General features: G+C 40.6%; 1 protein-coding gene across 1 annotated transcript; it reads left to right on the forward strand.

Annotated features, from left to right (window-relative positions):
* The first annotated feature begins 1,349 nt into the window (after window positions 1-1,349).
* On the forward strand, window positions 1,350-18,269 carry rhcg1-b (Rhcg1-a). Its single transcript, NM_001124577.1, is given in 11 exon segments — window positions 1,350-1,643; window positions 10,504-10,696; window positions 13,344-13,494; window positions 14,773-14,920; window positions 15,013-15,179; window positions 15,337-15,474; window positions 15,675-15,811; window positions 16,065-16,189; window positions 16,438-16,511; window positions 16,926-16,993; window positions 17,697-18,269. Coding segments are annotated over 11 exon segments (1,464 nt in total). The 5' UTR covers window positions 1,350-1,420; the 3' UTR covers window positions 17,737-18,269.
* The last annotated feature ends 290 nt before the right edge of the window (window positions 18,270-18,559 follow it).

Genomic DNA, 18,559 nt, shown 5'->3' on the forward strand with positions numbered 1-18,559 from the left:
GCTCTCCTAAGTGCCTCCACCTGTTCCCATGGGAGGCGATCTCTTCCAGCCAGTATCTCCTCCCAAGTGTAACAGCCCTTGCCATCTAAAACGTCCTCCCATGTCCATTCCTCTTTACGCTGCTGTTGCTGCCTGTTGACACGCTGCTTGGTCCGTTGGTGGTGGGTGATTCTGTAACGGTTTTCTTTATGAGAAGGAGAGTCGGACCAAAATGCGGCGTGTAGATTACGATCCATGTTTATTGTGACTATAGCAACACGAATCTAAATACAAACAGTGCAAAATAATAAACTTAACGAAAACCGAAACAGCCTAAACTGGTGCAAACTAACACTAAGGACAATCACCCACGACAAACTCAAAGAATATGGCTGCCTAAATATGGTTCCCAATCAGAGACAACGATAAACACCTGCCTCTGATTGAGAACCACTTCAGACAGCCATAGACTTAGCTAGAACACCCCACTAGCTACAATCCCCATACATACACACCACATACAAAAACCCATGCCACACCCTGGCCTGACCAAATAAATAAAGATAAACACAAAATACTTTGACCAGGGTGTGACAGTAAGGCACAGGAGGTTAGTGACCCCTTAATTGGGAAGGACACGCTTGTGGTAATGGCTGGAGCGGAATAATTGGAATGGTATCAAATACATAAACACATTTTTTCTGCTATTGCAAACACTTAAAATAAATAGATTATGGTCAGGGAGTTCAGGATTAATTTATGTGTATGTAGGACATGTGTGTATGGTGTGCAGACCTTCAGAAGTGCAGGCTAGGCTCCTGCCTGACTGCCCCGGTGTCGTTGCCCCCACTTTGTTCTAATGACAGCAAACAAATTCTAATGACAGCAACAAATATTACCTGGTCACCCAGGGGCAAGGGGGAATTGTGATGTGTGCAGTGGGCCCTATGTTATTTCATGTCATTCTATTTTAATCTATTCTACATAATATTCAATTGCTTTTCCTTATACGTGACAAACTGACAAAACTGTGTAGAATTACTGATGCAAAAGAACTGTGTAGTTGAGAGTCATGGATATATTATGGTCTATGGTGAGAGTAATGTCATAGCAACATGATTAAAATCTGTCCAATCTTTTCCTTACTGATTATGTAGGATAGGAGACTAGGACAGGACTCGTAGTATATATACATTTTATGCAGTCTATTGTGATGACTTGATAATAATCTACAAGATCGTGTGAGAAAAAGTTAATTCAATGCTACTTCGGGAGGGCAGGAGGTGACTCAGAAGATTCCAAGCGAAGCAGACACACCCCCGCCAACACCCTACGGGGCCAACTAGAACTTCTGTCATCGCTTACACTCTACCATATATAATATTTGCCGTCTTTCTCCATAAGGCACCAAAGGCAACTGAACCATTGTAACGATAACACAATGGGTTGTATACAAAGCTTCAGGCAATGCTGTGACCGGCCGAAAAATACCTATGTCCGAATTAGTCTTCCAGCAGTGTGTTTCGTATGGCAAATTGCCATGATCATCTTATTCGGCATTTTTATCCGTTATAACGAGGAATCCGACGCACATTGGATAGAGCATAAAACATTTAATAACATATCCAGTAACATTGAGAACGACTTCTATTTCAGATATCCAAGTAAGTGACCCAAAATGACCTGCTCTTTTGCCTTTCAATTTTGATTGATGTTTTCTTTTTATATTGGTTTATTATTTTGATTTTATTTCACCAACCAAACATTTATGAAATAAAATGTGGTTGTTTTATTTAGAAACGTAGGCTATTAGGGTAGTCCTTTTCCACAAATGATCACTTTTTATTGTCATATTAAGAAAATTATTGAACACATAAGCTTATGAGAGCTGATGCTTCGCAATTCCATATGCTTATTTGTACTTGCATGGCAATGATCAGAACGTGAACATTATAGTTGAACATTGGATACAATTATTAAATTAAACTTTTGTTCCGCAATAACATGTCATGTAATAGTTGTGAAAAATATAGATTATAATAGGTCTATTACCCAAGAGGTAGGATTTTTGTATTTTCCAGGAATGTCATACTAACTTTCAATGATCTGTCACATATACACACAGGTGTACAATATATTTCCAGTGGGCTTTGTCCCTCTTCCTAAAGTTCGTTATCCCCCACACCCTCTCACAACAGGTGCATCTGCAGACTCCCTGATGCTCATATCATATGAAATTGCTAGAATTACAAGATTAATAATGAACATCAAGGCGGTGCGTGTGTGTTACATGTGTGTGTTGTCTGTGCATGGTTGTGTGTGTTGTTGAGCTTCAGTTCAATTCGTTGTATAGAATCTTATTTCACCTGTTATAGAATTATGAGGGTGTGGTTGAATTTAGCTCAGTACAGGTGTGGGTGTCAGTCCTACCGCAGGACCATCTCTTATAGGGTGTTGGATGTCAGGTGATAAATGATTTTGCTGTCACAGTCTGTTGTATAGAGACCAATCAAGCATGAGATCGAGGAGTAGGTCATTTGATCTCTGAAGTCAGTATGGGGACAATCTGAACTAGGCAGGGAGTTTCTTCAAGGGCCATATTGTTTGTCTGGTACAAATAGATGCTGTATTTGTTAACCTGATATTATATAAGAGTGGGTAACATGTAGGATCTTAATTTGATCACCCTGTTGCAGGGGAACTTTCCTGCGATGCAGGACATTTAAAACTTGCAGTGTATTTAAGAAAAACAAGTTTTATTGTCACATACACCAGATAGGTGCAGTGAAATGGTTGTTGACAGAGTTAGCCTGGAGCAAATTAGGGTTAAATGCCTTGCTCAAGTACACATACATTTTTCACCTTGTCGTCTCGTGTATTTGAGCCAGCAACCTTTTGGTTACTGCGCTAACTGTTAGGCTACATTATTTCCCTGCTGTAGCAAACTACCTCAAATTAAGATCCTAAATCTGTGGTAGTATATTAGACTGTTGTGTACACTTTTTATTTGAGTAACTAATGTTTCACAGTGCGAATGCAACCTGTTGTCCTCTTGAATGCACCAGACAGTTATGGCTGCTCATCTTGAAAATGATACTGGCTTGTTAATGCTAGTATTTATACATACTGGTGTGTCCTGTGGATGTAGCCAAGAGTAATTTCTGTTGGCCATATGATTATTTTGGGGCGGCATGTATCCTAGTGGTTAGAGCGTTGGGCCAGTAACCGAAATGTTGCCAGATCGAATCCCTGAGCTGACAAAGTAAAATTCGTTCTGCCTCTGAACAAGTCAGTTAACCCACTGTTCCTAGGCCATCATTCTAAATAAGAATGTGTTCTTAACTGACTTGCCTAGTGAAATAAAGGTTAAATAAAAATAAATAAATTCACTTGGATGATAACTTTCAAAGGATGATGAATTTGGAAGTCAGTGACAGGGGGTGCGTGCTCAGTTCCCTCATGTACTCTCAGTTCCCTCCTGTACTCTCTGTTCACTCATGACTGCATGGCCAGGCACGACTCCAACACAATCATTAAATTTGCCGATGACACAACCGCGGTAGTCCTGATCACCGACAACGATGAGACAGCCTATAGGGAGGAGGTCAAAGACCTGGCAGTGTGGTGCCAGGACAACAACTTCTCCCTCAACGTGATCAAGACAAAGGAGATGATTGTGGACTACAGGAAAAAGAGGACAGAGCACGTTCCCATTCTCATCGATGGGGCTGCAGTGGAGCAGGTTGAGAGCTTCAAGTTCTTTGGTGTCCACATCACCAACAAACTATCATGGTCCAAACACCAAGACAGTCGTGAAGAGGGCACGACAAAACCTATTCCCCCTCAGGAGACTGAAAAGATTTGGCATGGGTCCTCAGAACCTCAAAAGATTCTACAGCTGCACCATCGAGAGCATGGTTGCATCACTGCCTGGTATGGCAACTGCTCGGCCTCCGACACTACAGAGGGTAGTGTGAACGGCCCAGTACATTACTGGGGCCAAGCTTTCTGCTATCCAGGACCTAAATACCAGGCGCTGTCAGAGGAAGGCCCTAAAAATTGTCAAAGACTCCAGTCACCCTAGTCATAGACTGTTCTCTCTGCTCTATTTGCACTGCCCCCCACCCCCTCTTTATACCACTGCTACTCTCTGTTGTCATCTATGCATCGTCACTTTAATAACTCTACCTACATGTACATACTTCCTCAAATAACCGGTGACCCCGCGCATTGTACCCCCTGAATAGTCTCCCTATTGTTATTTCACTGCTGCTCTTTAATTGCTTGTTACTTTTATCTCTTGTTCCTATATGTATTTTTTGAAACTGCATGTTGGTTAGGGGCTCGTAAGTAAGCATTTCACTGTAAGGTGAAAACACCTACACCTGTTGTATTCGGAGCATGTGACTAATATAATTAGATTTGATTTGAATCTGTTTTCTTGTAAAAAATGTCAAATTAAGTATTTGCGTCTACCAAGTTCACAATAATGTTTTGCATCCCTTTTTACCTGTACATTATTTATACAAACTGTATATGTTTATGTATGGCCTCCATACATCACCTTCTATGTTTTAGTCTGTATATTGTGTCTATGCCCTTGAGAATGCTCATGTTTTCCTTTTGAACGTTGTGGAACTGCAATGTGAGTATCCCAAGAAGCTTAATCTTGAGTTTCGGTATGGTACGTTCTAGATGAGCCCTCGATGATTTTGCATGGGGGATGTACACATTGTAAATATGGGGCTTCCAGCATGGACAGAAACCAAAACTTCTATGTAAACAGCTTTCTACTCGTACTATGGGTATCTATGAGGTTATTTGTGTATACTGTATCTACACAGTTAGTAACACAGAGATGTCCTTGAACCATGTTTGCATCATTTTCACTCTTGACATTTCCATTATCCCCCATGTCACCCTCACACGCCATGTTGTGAAACAGGGTTTTTTGAAAGACGGGACAATCACAATTATTTTTCTTAATAATAACAGCATTAAAGATATATAGAGTACCAGTCAAAAGTTTGGACACATCAACTCATTCAAGGGTTTTTCTTTATTTTACTATTTTCTACATTGTAGAAAAGTAGTTTAAACATCAAAACTATGAATTAACACATGTAGTAACCAAAAAAAGTGTTAAACAAAGCTAAATATATTTTATGTTTGAGTAGCCACCCTTTGCCTTGATGACAGCTTTGCACACTCTTGGTAATCTCTCAACCAGCATCATGAGGTAGTCGCCTGGAATGCCTTTCAATTAACAGGAGTGCTTCGTTAAAAGATCATTTGTGGAATTTCTTTCCTCTCTTAATGCGTTTGAGCCAATCAGTTGTGTCGTGACAAGGTAGGGGGGGGGGGGGGGGGGGTACAGAAGAAAGCCTTTTTTGGTAAAAGACCAAGTCCATATTATGGCAAGAATAGCTCAAATGAGCAAAGAGAAACGACAGTCCATCATTACTTTAAGACATGAAGGTCAGTCGATGCTGAAAATGTCAAGAACTTTAAGTGCAGTCGCAAAAAAACATCAAGCACTATGATGAAACTGGCTCTCATGAGGACCGACAGGAAAGGAAGACCCAGAGTTACCTCTGATGTAGAGAATGAGTACATTAGAGTTAACTCCACCTCAGATTGCAGACCAAATAAATGCTTCACAGATTTCAACTTCTAGGAGATTTGTATTTCATATTTGAATAATCTAATGTTAGAATGAAACAATCAAGGCTTTTAAACACTTGTTCGAACAATAAATGTAAAAATGAAATTCCTCTGATGGAGTTGACATAAATCCAGTTACAGTAGGAGTATTTTATGAAAAAATGTTTTAATGTCTTGTTTTACTTTGGCATGTTTTTCAAGATTCAGAACGTAAAACAAGATTTATTAAGGAAATATGATCCTTTATGTCCAGTACAGCAAATACTTCAATAGTGTAAGCATATATTGCATGACAATGGTTAACATATATTTTTCTGAATATTACCAAAAAAAATTGATGTTAAGGGGGTTAGCAATCTGTGACAAAGCTGACAAGCCACTGACGGAGTTGACAATAGATACAGTTGAAGTTGGAAGATCACATACACCTTATCCTTAAACTCAGTGTTTCACCATTCCTGACATTTAATCCTAGTAAAAATTCCCTGTGAGTAGTTAGTAGAGAAAATGATTTATTTCAGCTTTTATTTTTATCACATTCCCATTGGCTCAGCTTTTCTCACATTCCCAGTGGGTCAGAAGTTTACACACACTCAATTAGGATTTGGTAGCATTCTTTAAATTGTTTAACTTGGGTCAAACGTTTCAGGTGGCCTTCCACAAGCTTCACACAATAAGTTGGGTGAATTTTAGCCCATTAATCCTGACAGAGCTGGTGTAACTGAGGTCAGGGCGTTGTGATGACCACTCCAATACCTTGACTTTGCCATTTTGCCCCAACTTTGGAAGTATGCTTGGGGCCATTGTCCATTTGGAAGACCCATCTGCGACCAAGATTTTACTTCCTGACTGATGTCTTGAGATGTTGCTTCAATATATCCACATAATTTTCCTTACCCATTTATTTTGTGAAGTGCACCAGTCCCTCCTGCAGCAAAGCACCCCCACAACATGATGCTGCCACCCCCTGTTACGCTCTTCGATGGAAGGATCGGACCAAGGTGCAGCGTGATAGGCGTACAGTTTAATTTATTAAATGAACACTGAAAAAACAACAAAATACAAAACGAACTGTAACGTCTAGTAGGGCTAAACAGCACAGTACCAAAAACAAGATCCCACAAACTACAGGTGGAAAAAGGCTGCCTAACTATGATCCCCAATCAGAGACAACGATAGACAGCTGCCTCTGATTGTGAACCACACCCGGCCAACTTCGAAATAGAAAACATAGATTTCCCACCTTAGTCACACCCTGACCTAACCAAATAGAGAATTAAAAGGATCTCTAAGGTCAGGGCGTGACACCCCCGTGCTTCACGGTTCGGATGGTGTTCTTCGGCTTGAAAGCCTCCCCCTTTTCCATCCAAACATAACGATGGTCATTATGGCCAAACAGTTCTATTTTTGTTTCATCAGACCAGAGGACATTTCTCCAAAAATTACAATCTTTGTCCCCATGTGCAGTTGTAAACCATAGTCTGGCTTTTTTTATGGCGGATTTGGAGCAGTGCCTTCTTCCTTGCTGAGCAGCCTTTCAGGTTATGTCGATATAGAACTTGTTTCACTGTGGATATAGATACTTTTGTACCTGTTTCCTCCAGCATCTTCACAAGGTCCTTTGCTGTTGTTCTGGGATTGATTTGCACTTTTCGCAACACATACGCAGCAAATAATCTATAGTATGACAGCTGCGTGGTCCCATGGTTTTTATACTTGCTTACTATTGTTTGTACAGATGAACATGGTACCTTCAGGCATTTGGAAATTGCTTCCAAGGAAAATCAGACTTGTGGGGGTCCACAAGTTCTTGACTGATATTTTTTTGATTTTCCCATGATGTCAAGCAAAGAGGCACTAAGTTTGAAGATAGGCCTTGAAAAACATCCACAGGTACACCTCCAATTGACTCAAATTATGTCAATTAGCCTATCAGAAACTTCTAAAGACATGACATAATTTTCTGGAATTTTCCAAGCTGTTTAAAAGGCACAGTCAACTAGTATGTTAAAACTTCAGACCAACTGGAATTGTGATACAGTGAATTAATTGTGATACAGTGAAATAATTTATTTGTAAACAATTGTTGGAAAAATTACTTGTGTCATGCACAAAGTAGATGTCCTAACCCACTTGCCAAAACTATAGTTTGTTAAAAAGACATTTGTGGATTGGTTGAGAAACTAGTTTTAATGACTCCAACCTAAGTGTATCTAAACTTCCAACTTCAACTGTACTCAAAACAGAGATATTCTTGTCTCTAAAAATAAAAGTTAATTACAAATATTTGTAAAACATGGACATTTGTTTATTTAACTTTCCCCAAGAAAAAATAACTATTCTACTGGATCTTTCAGCACTCTGACCGAGTGTATTGTTCTATAAAGTTGACAAATTGCATATTTTTCTTCTTTATTCAAGTGGTATACTACATAGCAATTTTGTTTTTCCTCAGTGACTGTAACTGTATGACTGTAAAACCTAATTAAAATGAATATGTGTCACTTTCTGAATTTCGGTCAGGGCGTGAGTTGGGGTGGGCAGTCTATGTTTGTTTTTCTATGTTTGGTTTCTGTTTCGGCCTAGTATGGTTCTCAATCAGAGGCAGGTGTCGTTAGTTTTCTCTGATTGAGAATCATACTTAGGTAGCCTGGGTTTCACTGTTGGTTTGTGGGTGTTTGTTTCCGTGTGTGTGTTTGTCGCCACATGGTACTGTTTCGTTTTTTTTTGTAGATTTCACATTATCGTTTTTTGTTTGAGTGTTCATTTGTCTTTATTTAAAACATTATGGACACTTACCACGCTGCATCTTGGTCCGATCCTTACTCCTCTTCAGACGAAGAGGAGATCTGCCGTTACAACATGTTTGAACCAAAAATCTTATTCTATCTTACTATATAAGGGAGATGGAGTTGACAGGTTACAGTTGTGACCATGGTGATTGCAATAATGTTTGTTTAAATCGCTCAGAAGTGGAGAACTTTTCCGACCATGAGTGGTCTTGTTGCACTATATTTAATCAGCAGGTGAAGAAGGGGAAATCATATGAGAGTGTAAATTTACTCATCAGACATTTTACTACATAGTTTCCACAGAGGGTGGATAGCCTAGATATAAAATCAGCATAAAAATAAACGTCCTCTCCCTGTCAACTGCGTTTATTTTCAGAAAACATAACATGTGTAAATAGTTGTATGAACATAGCAAGATTCAACAACTGAGACACAAACTGAACAAGTTCCACAGAAATGGAATAATGTGTCCCTGAACAAAGGAGGGTTCAAAATCAAAAGTAACAGTCAGTATCTGGTGAAGCCACCAGCTGCATTAAGTATTGCAGGGCATCTCCTCATGGACTGCACCAGATTTGCCAGTTCTTGCTGTGAGATGTTACCCCACTCTTCCACCAAGGCACCTGCAAGTTCCCAGATTTTTCTGGGGGGAATGGCCCTAGCCCTCATCCTCGATTCAACAGGTCCCAGAAGTGCTCATTGGGATTGAGATCCGGGCTCTTCGCTGGCCATGGCAGAACACTGACATTCCTGTCTTGCAGGAAATCACACACATAACGAGCAGTATGGCTGGTGGCATTGTCATGCTGGAGGGTCATGTCTGCAGGAAGGGTACCAAATGAGGGAGGAGGATGTCTTCCCTGTAACGCACAGCGTTGAGATTTCCTGCAATGACAACAAGCTCTGTCCGATGATGCTGTGACACTCCGCCCCAGACCATGACGGACCCTCCACCTCAGATCAATCCCGCACCAGAGTACAGGCCTCGGTGTAATGCTCATTCCTTCAACGATAAACGCGATATACGACCATCACCCCTGGAGAGACAAAACCGCGACTCATCAGTGAAGAGGACTTTTTGCCAGTCCTGTCTGACCATCAACAGTGGGTTTGTGCCCATAGGCAACATTGTTGCCGGTGATGTCTGGTGAGGACCTGCCTTACAACAGGCCTACAAGCCCTCAGTCCAGCCTCTCTCAGCCTATTGCCGACAGTAAGCACTGATTGAGTGATTGTGCATTCCTGGTGTAACTCAGGCAGTTGTTGTTGCCATCCTGTACCTGTCCCACAGGTGTGATGTTCAGATGTACCGATCCTGTGCAGGTGTTGTTACACATGGTCTGCCACTGCAAGGACAATCAGCTGTCCATTCTGTAGCACTGTCTTAGGCATCTCACAGTACTGACATTGCAATGTATTGCCCTGGCCACATCTGCAGCCCTAATGCCACATTCACACAGATGAGCAGGGACCCAAGGCATCTTTCTTTTGGTGTTTTTCAGAGTCAGTGGGAAGGCCTCTTTAGTGTCCTAAGCTTTCATAACTGTGACCTTAATTTTTTTTAACTAGGCATGTCAGTTTATAACAAATTCTTATTTTCAATGACATCCTAGGAACAGTGGGTTAACTGCATTGTTCAGGGTCAGAACATTCAGCTCAGGGATTCAACCTTGCAACCTTTCGGTTACAAGTCCAACACTCTAACCACTAGGCTACCTGCCACCCTTACTGCCTATTGTCTGTAAGCTGTTACTATCTTAATGACCTTTCCACAGGTGCATGTTCAATAATTGTTTATGGTTCATTGAACAAGCATGGGAAACAGTGTTTAAATCCTTTACAATGAAGATCTGTGAAGTTATTTGGATTTTTACGAAATATCTTTGAAAGACAGGGTCCGGAAAAAGGGACGTTTAGTTTCCATGTCTAATTCATTCTCTTTGTAGAACAAGGATTAATATGTAACTGATTACAATTGACCCTCTCATTTCCCTAAGTGTTGATCTGCACCTTATACTCTTCCCTACCTCTCCCCCACCTACCACGCCTCGCCCTCTTTTTCCCCCAGGTTTCCAGGATGTCCATGTGATGATCTTTGTGGGCTTCGGTTTCCTCATGACCTTCCTGAAGCGCTACAGCTTCGGTGCCGTTGGCTTCAACTTCCTCATCGCCGGCTTCGGCCTTCAGTGGGCACTTCTGATGCAGGGATGGTTCCACTCTCTGGACCCAATGGACGGCAAGATCAAGATCGGCGTGGAGAGGTTAGAGTCCCTCGGTTTTGGTCTAACAGCGTTAAACTTGTTTCTTTGAATCTACTGTCCTTTGTGACTAATGAGATCAGTGAATGCTGGTGTCATATTTGATAGGTGAAAGTGATGTCACCACAGTGGTCACCTGGAAAGACGAAAGTGAATATTGTATGGATTTATATAAAAAAAAACACTTTACATTGTAATGTAAGTAACATAAACAAATCTCAACCCATCCAACAATGTATAGAGCCCTTCTGGATGACCGTTCACTGACTATAATTGGACAGATACTTTGCATATTATGTTTAACCTTATGAATGAGTCCTATGTGAATGAGTCAGTCGTGCAAAACATATGCCTACATCATTGAAATCAATCTATAGAATAACATGTGTGGATGGAAACGAATCCTGTATGCGTGCATGGTGGGAGTGCCAGAGAGAACCTATCGTGATGCCAGAGAAGTGGAGGAACCGGTCTGCATTTGAAAATCCCTTATGTATCACCTTTTACTGTTGATCCTCCTGGCTTGTGAGATATACTGTCTGTGGACACAATAATGTGAGGGCAAACAAAAACACAGTACTACATGTAATCACGCATTTATGATACTGTTGAAGTATTGTATTAACAGATAACACTATGTGTGGGTGCTTGTCTGTGTGACGTGTGTGTGTGTAAGCAAACGTGTGTGTGTGTGTGTGTGTGTGTAGGGGGGTTATGTGAGATCATAGAAATACTGTGCTTAGAGGGGGTGCAGCTCTGTGTGTGGTTTAATTTGTAACAAACTACTGAAGGATACAAATTGAACAAGTCAGTATACTGTATCATAAAGTTGGACTGGCAATTTAATAACAAGGTTCTTAAATGATTATTCAACTATTGGCCTTTGAGGATGAAGTCATTGTCATTATTTTCTGTGGCCATTTTAAAGGGACAATGATATGGTCATGCTACACTTTTAAAACATAGACTCACCAATATCCCGTTATTATTTGGGATACTTTAGTATTCTGTTTTTGAGTTGATGCATATAAACATAATATCCCGTTTACAATAACCATGAAAAGCTTGTATCCCGGTTATGAGAAACACGGATATGATGCCTGGGATATGCTGATCTTAGATGGGATACTGTGGCATGTCAACACTTTATTCCCTTTACTGTTGTTTTCTGTGGTCTGTGCAGGCTCAGTTTAGCATGTCATGGTTGTTGTGTTATGATGTTTTCATCTGATTGTCAAACCAATTAACATAAAAAAGCATGCTATACCTGCACAGTTCCATCCACCATAATATTTCCAAAATAATGTATTTTGCTGATTCTCCTTACTGGACCATATAGCCTACCGGTTAAGGCTACTTTCACCACAAATGTATATATGTTTCTGCTTATAATATCCAACATTTGGTAGGCCATATTATAATTTCTGACATTTGGTAGGCCATATTATAATTTCTGACATTTGGTAGGCCATATTATAATTTCTGACATTTGGTAGGCCATATTATAATTTCTGACATTTGGTAGGCCATATTATAATTTCTGACATTTGGTAGGCCATATTATAATTTCTGACATTTGGTAGGCCATATTATAATTTCTGACATTTGGTAGGCCATATTATAATTTCTGACATTTGGTAGGCCATATTATAATTTCTGACATTTGGTAGGCCATATTATAATTTCTGATATTTGGTAGGCCATATTATAATTTCTGACATTTGGTAGGCCATATTATAATTTCTGACATTTGGTAGGCCATATTATAATTTCTGACATTTGGTAGGCCATATTATAATTTCTGACATTTGGTAGGCCATATTATAATTTCTGACATTTGGTAGGCCATATTATAATTTCTGACATTTGGTAGGCCATATTATAATTTCTGACATTTGGTAGGCCATTTGTTTGTCAACTATAGTTAGATACATGCAGCTTATCTTCTGTCATAACTTGTTGCCTCAGAAGACTAAATAAAATGTTCACGAGAATAATTTCATACATCGACAGAATTAATGCATTATTAATCAAGTTAATTAACACTGCTAAAGTTGAATGTTTCGTTTAGGGGCCGGTGAGAAAGATTGGAAAGATTGTTCCATTGCAGAATGTCCAAATGTCATCAGTTTGACCGGTTTAAAGGAAATGAAAAGATGAGAAAATGATAAACACGTTTCTGATAAGACTGTGTGCATATTTTATGTGGTTGAAATACTGTCTGACATCATATCTCTCCACTCCTGTTCCCAAGACAAAATGTAATATTTGTTGTATAATTTCACTGCAAGAAATGCATAGTTCTGCAGGAGTTAATATTACATTATTTTACATGTGAGAGGTTATAGGCCCACCCACTGTCAGTGTCCACATTTCAGTTACTATTCCATTTAACCCATATGAACTTCAATTAGGAATATTCTGTTTATTTCTGGAGACAGGGACACTCGTGAGCAGGATATCAAAGGTGCATGTAAACAGTTTATCCCAAATAAGCCGTTCAGGGGGACATGAGCTACTATCCGGAACACTGTGCACTTGTAAATGTAGTCAGTGACCAAATGACAAAATACAGCACAAACATATCTGCTACCAGGCTGACACTGACCCAGTATACATTCTAATCTTACCCTGCTTCTGTCCTTCTCAGCATGATCAATGCAGACTTCTGTGTAGCCAGCTGCCTGATAGCGTACGGGGCGGTGCTAGGCAAGGTGAGCCCAGTCCAGTTGATGGTGATGACGCTTTTTGGAGTCACTCTGTATGCTGTGGAGGAGTATATCATCCTCAGCCTCATACATGTAAGTCTTTACTAAATAATAAAGGCTTTAACATTAAGTCCTGCATAAAACCTGCATACATGGTTCTCAAGAATGGCACACAGTGATGCTGTGTCATGGTACGTGCTTGTTTGATTGATTGAATGCATTTACCTTTACAATAAAGCTTAATGGAATAGATGCAGATATCTATACTGAACAAAATTATAAACGCAACATGCAACAATTTCAAAGATTTTACTGAATTACAGTTCATATAAGGAAATCAGTTAAATTAAATATATTATTTAGGCCCTAATCTATGGATTTCACATGACTGTGGATACAGATATACATTTGTTGGTGATAACTTTTTTATTAAAGTAAGGGAGTCGATCAGAAAACCAGTCAGTATCTGGTGTGACTACCATTTGCATCATGCAGCGTGATGTATCTCCTTTGCATAGAGTTCATCAGGCTATTGATTATGGCCTGTGGAATGTTGTCCCACTCCTCTTTTAATGGCTGTGTGAAGTTGCTGGATATTGGCGGGAACTTGAACACACTGTCATACATGTCGATCCAGAGCATCGCAAACATGCTCAATGGGTGACATGTCTGGTGAGTATGCAGGCCATGGAAGAACTGGGACCTTTAAAGCTTCCAGGAATTGTTTACAGATCTGTGCATTATCATGAGGTGATGGTGGCGGATGAATGGCATGACAATGGGACTCAGGATCTCGTCACGGTGTCTCTGTGCATTCAAATTGCCATCGATAAAATGCAATTGTGTTCGTTGTCCATAGCTTATGCCTGCCCATACCATAACTCCACCGTCACCATGGGGAACTCTGTTCACAACCCTGACATCAGAAAACCGCTTGCCAACACGGTGCCATACACGTGGTCTGCGGTTGTGAGTTCGGTTGGATGTACTGTAAAATTCTCTAAAACAATGCTGGAGGCTGCTTATGGTAGAGAAATTAATATTAAATTGTATTCAATATTCTGGCAACAGCACAGGTGGACATTCCTGCAGTCATGCTGACTAAAGGAATGCTACACCTGTATAATAATCATGCTGTTGAATCAACTTTTAGAAATGCCACACCTGTAAGGTAGATGGATTATCTTGGCAAAGGACAAATGCTCACTAACAGGGATGCAAACAAATTGGTGGTAAAAATTTGAGAGAAATAAGCTTTTTGTGCACATAAAATTTTTCTAGGACCAACACTTTATATGTTGCATTTATATTTTTGTTCAGAGTACATACTAATAAGGTGGCTGGTTTACTGGATGTCATTCTACATTATAGGCCAGGGATGCTGGTGGCTCCATGGTGATCCACACATTTGGGGCTTATTATGGTCTGTCCATCTCGTGGATGCTGTACCGGCCCAACCTGGACCAGAGCAAGCATCGGATTGGCTCCGTCTATCATTCAGACGTCTTTGCCATGATCGGTGAGGCTGAGCCATAATGGTTGACACTTTTCACATTTGCCATACTCATATTGGTGAAACTGTATCAACATTGATCCAATCCTGCCCCATAGGAACCCTGTTCCTGTGGATGTTCTGGCCTAGTTTTAACTCGGCCATCTCGGACCACGGGGATGGGCAGCATAGAGCAGCCATCAACACCTACCTGTCCCTGGCCGCCACTGTCCTCACCTCCATAGCCATCTCCAGTCTCTCCCAGAAGACCGGCAAGCTGGACATGGTAATGTAATGGACCCACATGGTGTGCATTACATACATTAGCCCGGTCCCAGATCTGTTTGTGCTGTCCTGCCAACTCCTATGATCATACTGTACCTACTAACTTTTATCATGTACTGCATCTCCACTCAAGCTATTGGCCAACTCCTTTGTTCCAGGTTCACATCCAGAACGCCACACTGGCCGGGGGAGTTGCCGTGGGAACGGCAGCGGAATTCATGCTAATGCCTTATGGGTCTCTGATTGTAGGATTCTGCTGTGGCATCATCTCCACCCTGGGCTACATTTATATCACGGTAACGTAGAATATGGAGTCACATCAGTTTCATTCATGAGTTTTCTGTCTGCAACATTTCACTAAATGTGCTTACTGAATGCAGTGAAGGAGTATAGTGGCTATTCGCTAGTATAATTGGGACTAGTTAGTGGCTTATGACTAGGCTACTCCTATTTGATTAGTGGTCATGTAGCTAGCTATGTGTCTTTGTCCCCTCAGCCATTCATGGAGAAACATCTGAAGATCCATGACACGTGTGGCATCCACAACCTCCATGCCATGCCTGGGGTCATAGGGGGCATTGTGGGCGCCATCACTGCTGCAGCCGCCAGTAAAGGTGTCTATGGCAAGGAGGGGTGAGTTCACAGGTTACAACTGTATACCCAAAGAATGGCCTGTTATTATTTCAGTCTGCACCAGTTTTAGGCCTAATTGGCAGCTTGAAGGTGGTGAACTGTAATTATTATGCACATGCAGTGGTGGCACAGAAGATGGGCAACAAGAATACTGCGGCAATGAAAAGAATGTCTGCTCAGTTGTTGCCGCTTCTAAATGTGATATTTTCCTTAGACTTACTGATATAGAGTAACAATATTGTTTTTTAAATAGGTTGACAAACACGTTTGACTTTGATGGGAAATGGAAAGATATGTTGCCGACCCAGCAGGGAGGACACCAGGCAGCAGGGCTCTGTGTTGCCCTCTGCTTTGGAATCGGAGGAGGAATCATTGTTGGTGAGAGTGGTGTCCCGATTAGTGTGTGTGTGTGTGTGTGTGTGTGTGTGTGTGTGTGTGTGTGTGTGTGTGTGTGTGTGTGTGTGTGTGTGTGTGTGTGTGTGTGTGTGTGTGTTTTCATGAGAACATGTTACAAGATAGCTGCCAAGTTACTGTGATATTGTAGTATTGTTTGGCTGGGGTTGAATCATTTCTACATGTACTCAGTCGTGTACTTAATGTTGGTGAGATGTTGTGTTTGTCCCCAGGCTGTATCCTGAGGTTACCAATCTGGGGGGATGCTCCTGATAACAGCTGCTTTGATGATGACATCTACTGGGAGGTGAGATACTGAACTAAACCATTAGTCTAAATAGCACGAAGACCGTGAAGCCATGTTGGAGCTATTTTTCTGAAGGTGATTTCTTAGTTTTTCAGTAATATTGTACCCCTTTTATTTTAACTGATTTATGTCATTGTTAAAGGGAAGTGTATGTTTCTGTCACCCCACTTTCACCTAAAAAACAGTGTTTCCCTCATACTGTCACATCCTACATGGAATGGCCAGTACCAGTATTTAGCTATTAGCTTGTCTCCAGTCCAATAAGGGTTGTTTATTGTTATGTCTAAATGGTCTTTGGTTTGAAGAGGCTGAGGAAGGAAATGGTAGTGGAAACTATGTTTACCTCTTCTTTTACATGATATTGGAAGTTCTAATAAAAAAATGTTATATGATGATGATGATTTCTGCCCCCAGTTACCTGAGGATGAAGAGAACAATCCACCTACCGTGGAGTACAATAACCACATGCGGAACAAGGACTTGTGAGTAGCAGATTTGTGCAACAGTATGATTATGAAGTTTCAAAATATATTTTTTAAGGTTTATGTTTCTTACACCTCATGGTACAGCATGAGAACTGCTTTGGTTCTCATAAGATGTGTTATGTCAAGTATCATCAAGATGGCAGCAGTGTATGCCCTCCGCTAGTTCAAACAATCCATGTTTGGGCCCACACAATACTGTGAGTATCGCCTCAAATGTGTGGAGACAGCATGGCACCATCGCCTTCTTTGAAATGCTGTGGGTGTGTCCAGTGGCCTACCCAGATAGGGGTGCTCCATAGCTCTGCATGGGTGCTTTCTGAAAGTGACCTCTGAAAGTGACCTTGAAGTTACACAGTAACTCTTGTGCTTGGTCTGAAAATGACAATGATCCTGCTTTTAGAATAAGGGATTTTTTTTCTATTTAGGAGGTATTTGTCTATTTGATGTAAAACAATATAGAAAAGAACAGGAAACAACTTTTTATTCCATTTAAGTGAAGCAATTTGAAAATAGAAAGAGTGTACTGGTCATAATTTATGAATTAGCTGGCTGGCTGAGGCCTTGACATGATACCGCGTTGGAGAAGCTGTGCAGCCTATATATTTACTTTAATTTGATGGTTGATGTTTAAATATGTGTTTAGGGGCTGTATCAGTTTCACACAAAGGTTGTAACCTTAATGTAACCTTGTCATTTACAGAACAGAATCGAATATATCTTTGGAACGGAGACAGAACTGACGCTAGAGCCTGATGTCATCTCCCCCCTGCACTTTCAACTAATGGTCCTATCCTACACTGACTCCTGCTGGACAGAAACCAGTCATCTCCTCTTCACCACTCTTTATACTGTTCTGTTCATGGAATGTATAGAAACACTGATACTTGTTATCTTTAATGAAATCACATTGGAAAATAATAAAATAGACAGATAAAATTGATGGTGGCATGTTTTATCACCAGTCAGGCATATGTCGAATCACAAGCAGACTCTTAATCATTCATATTAACTGTAAAATAGGCTACTGTATGTGACTGTACACAATGTCTTTATACAGCCCACACCTCCGGTGATGCTGGTGCTCCAATAATTATTGCAGTTTTTTTAGGTCCCTTTGCTGGGGTGTTTCATAGGGGGGCCAAGGGGGGACCAAGAACCGTTCATGGGTGGCAATGGGAAATCAGCAAATTGGCTTCAACTATGATGTATTGAATAGCTGTTTCAACTGGTCATTTTCGTCTGCCCTAATCTATTTAAATAAAACAATAATTCACAAAAAAACTTTACTTGTCTTCTAGCACTGACTTTAGTGATAATTACTTTATAATTGTAGATTTTTTTAAAACCTAAACCTTCCAACTCTGCACTTCATTCAACTGACAGCTGGGATCCACTATCCACAATGGGTGTGATGAAACAACGGAAGCCCCATTCATTTTCAACGGAGGGAAAAAAAAGTGGGCAGATGGACCGCTGGGTAATGCGAGCATGCATGGGCAAGGGAGCGTGAACAGAGTTGGATTTAAGTTGGGTAAAGTTTAACTTTATGCAAATACTTTGCGA

The sequence above is a fragment of the Oncorhynchus mykiss genome, chromosome 2 (assembly GCF_013265735.2).
Source record: "Oncorhynchus mykiss isolate Arlee chromosome 2, USDA_OmykA_1.1, whole genome shotgun sequence".
NCBI lineage: Eukaryota > Metazoa > Chordata > Actinopteri > Salmoniformes > Salmonidae > Oncorhynchus > Oncorhynchus mykiss.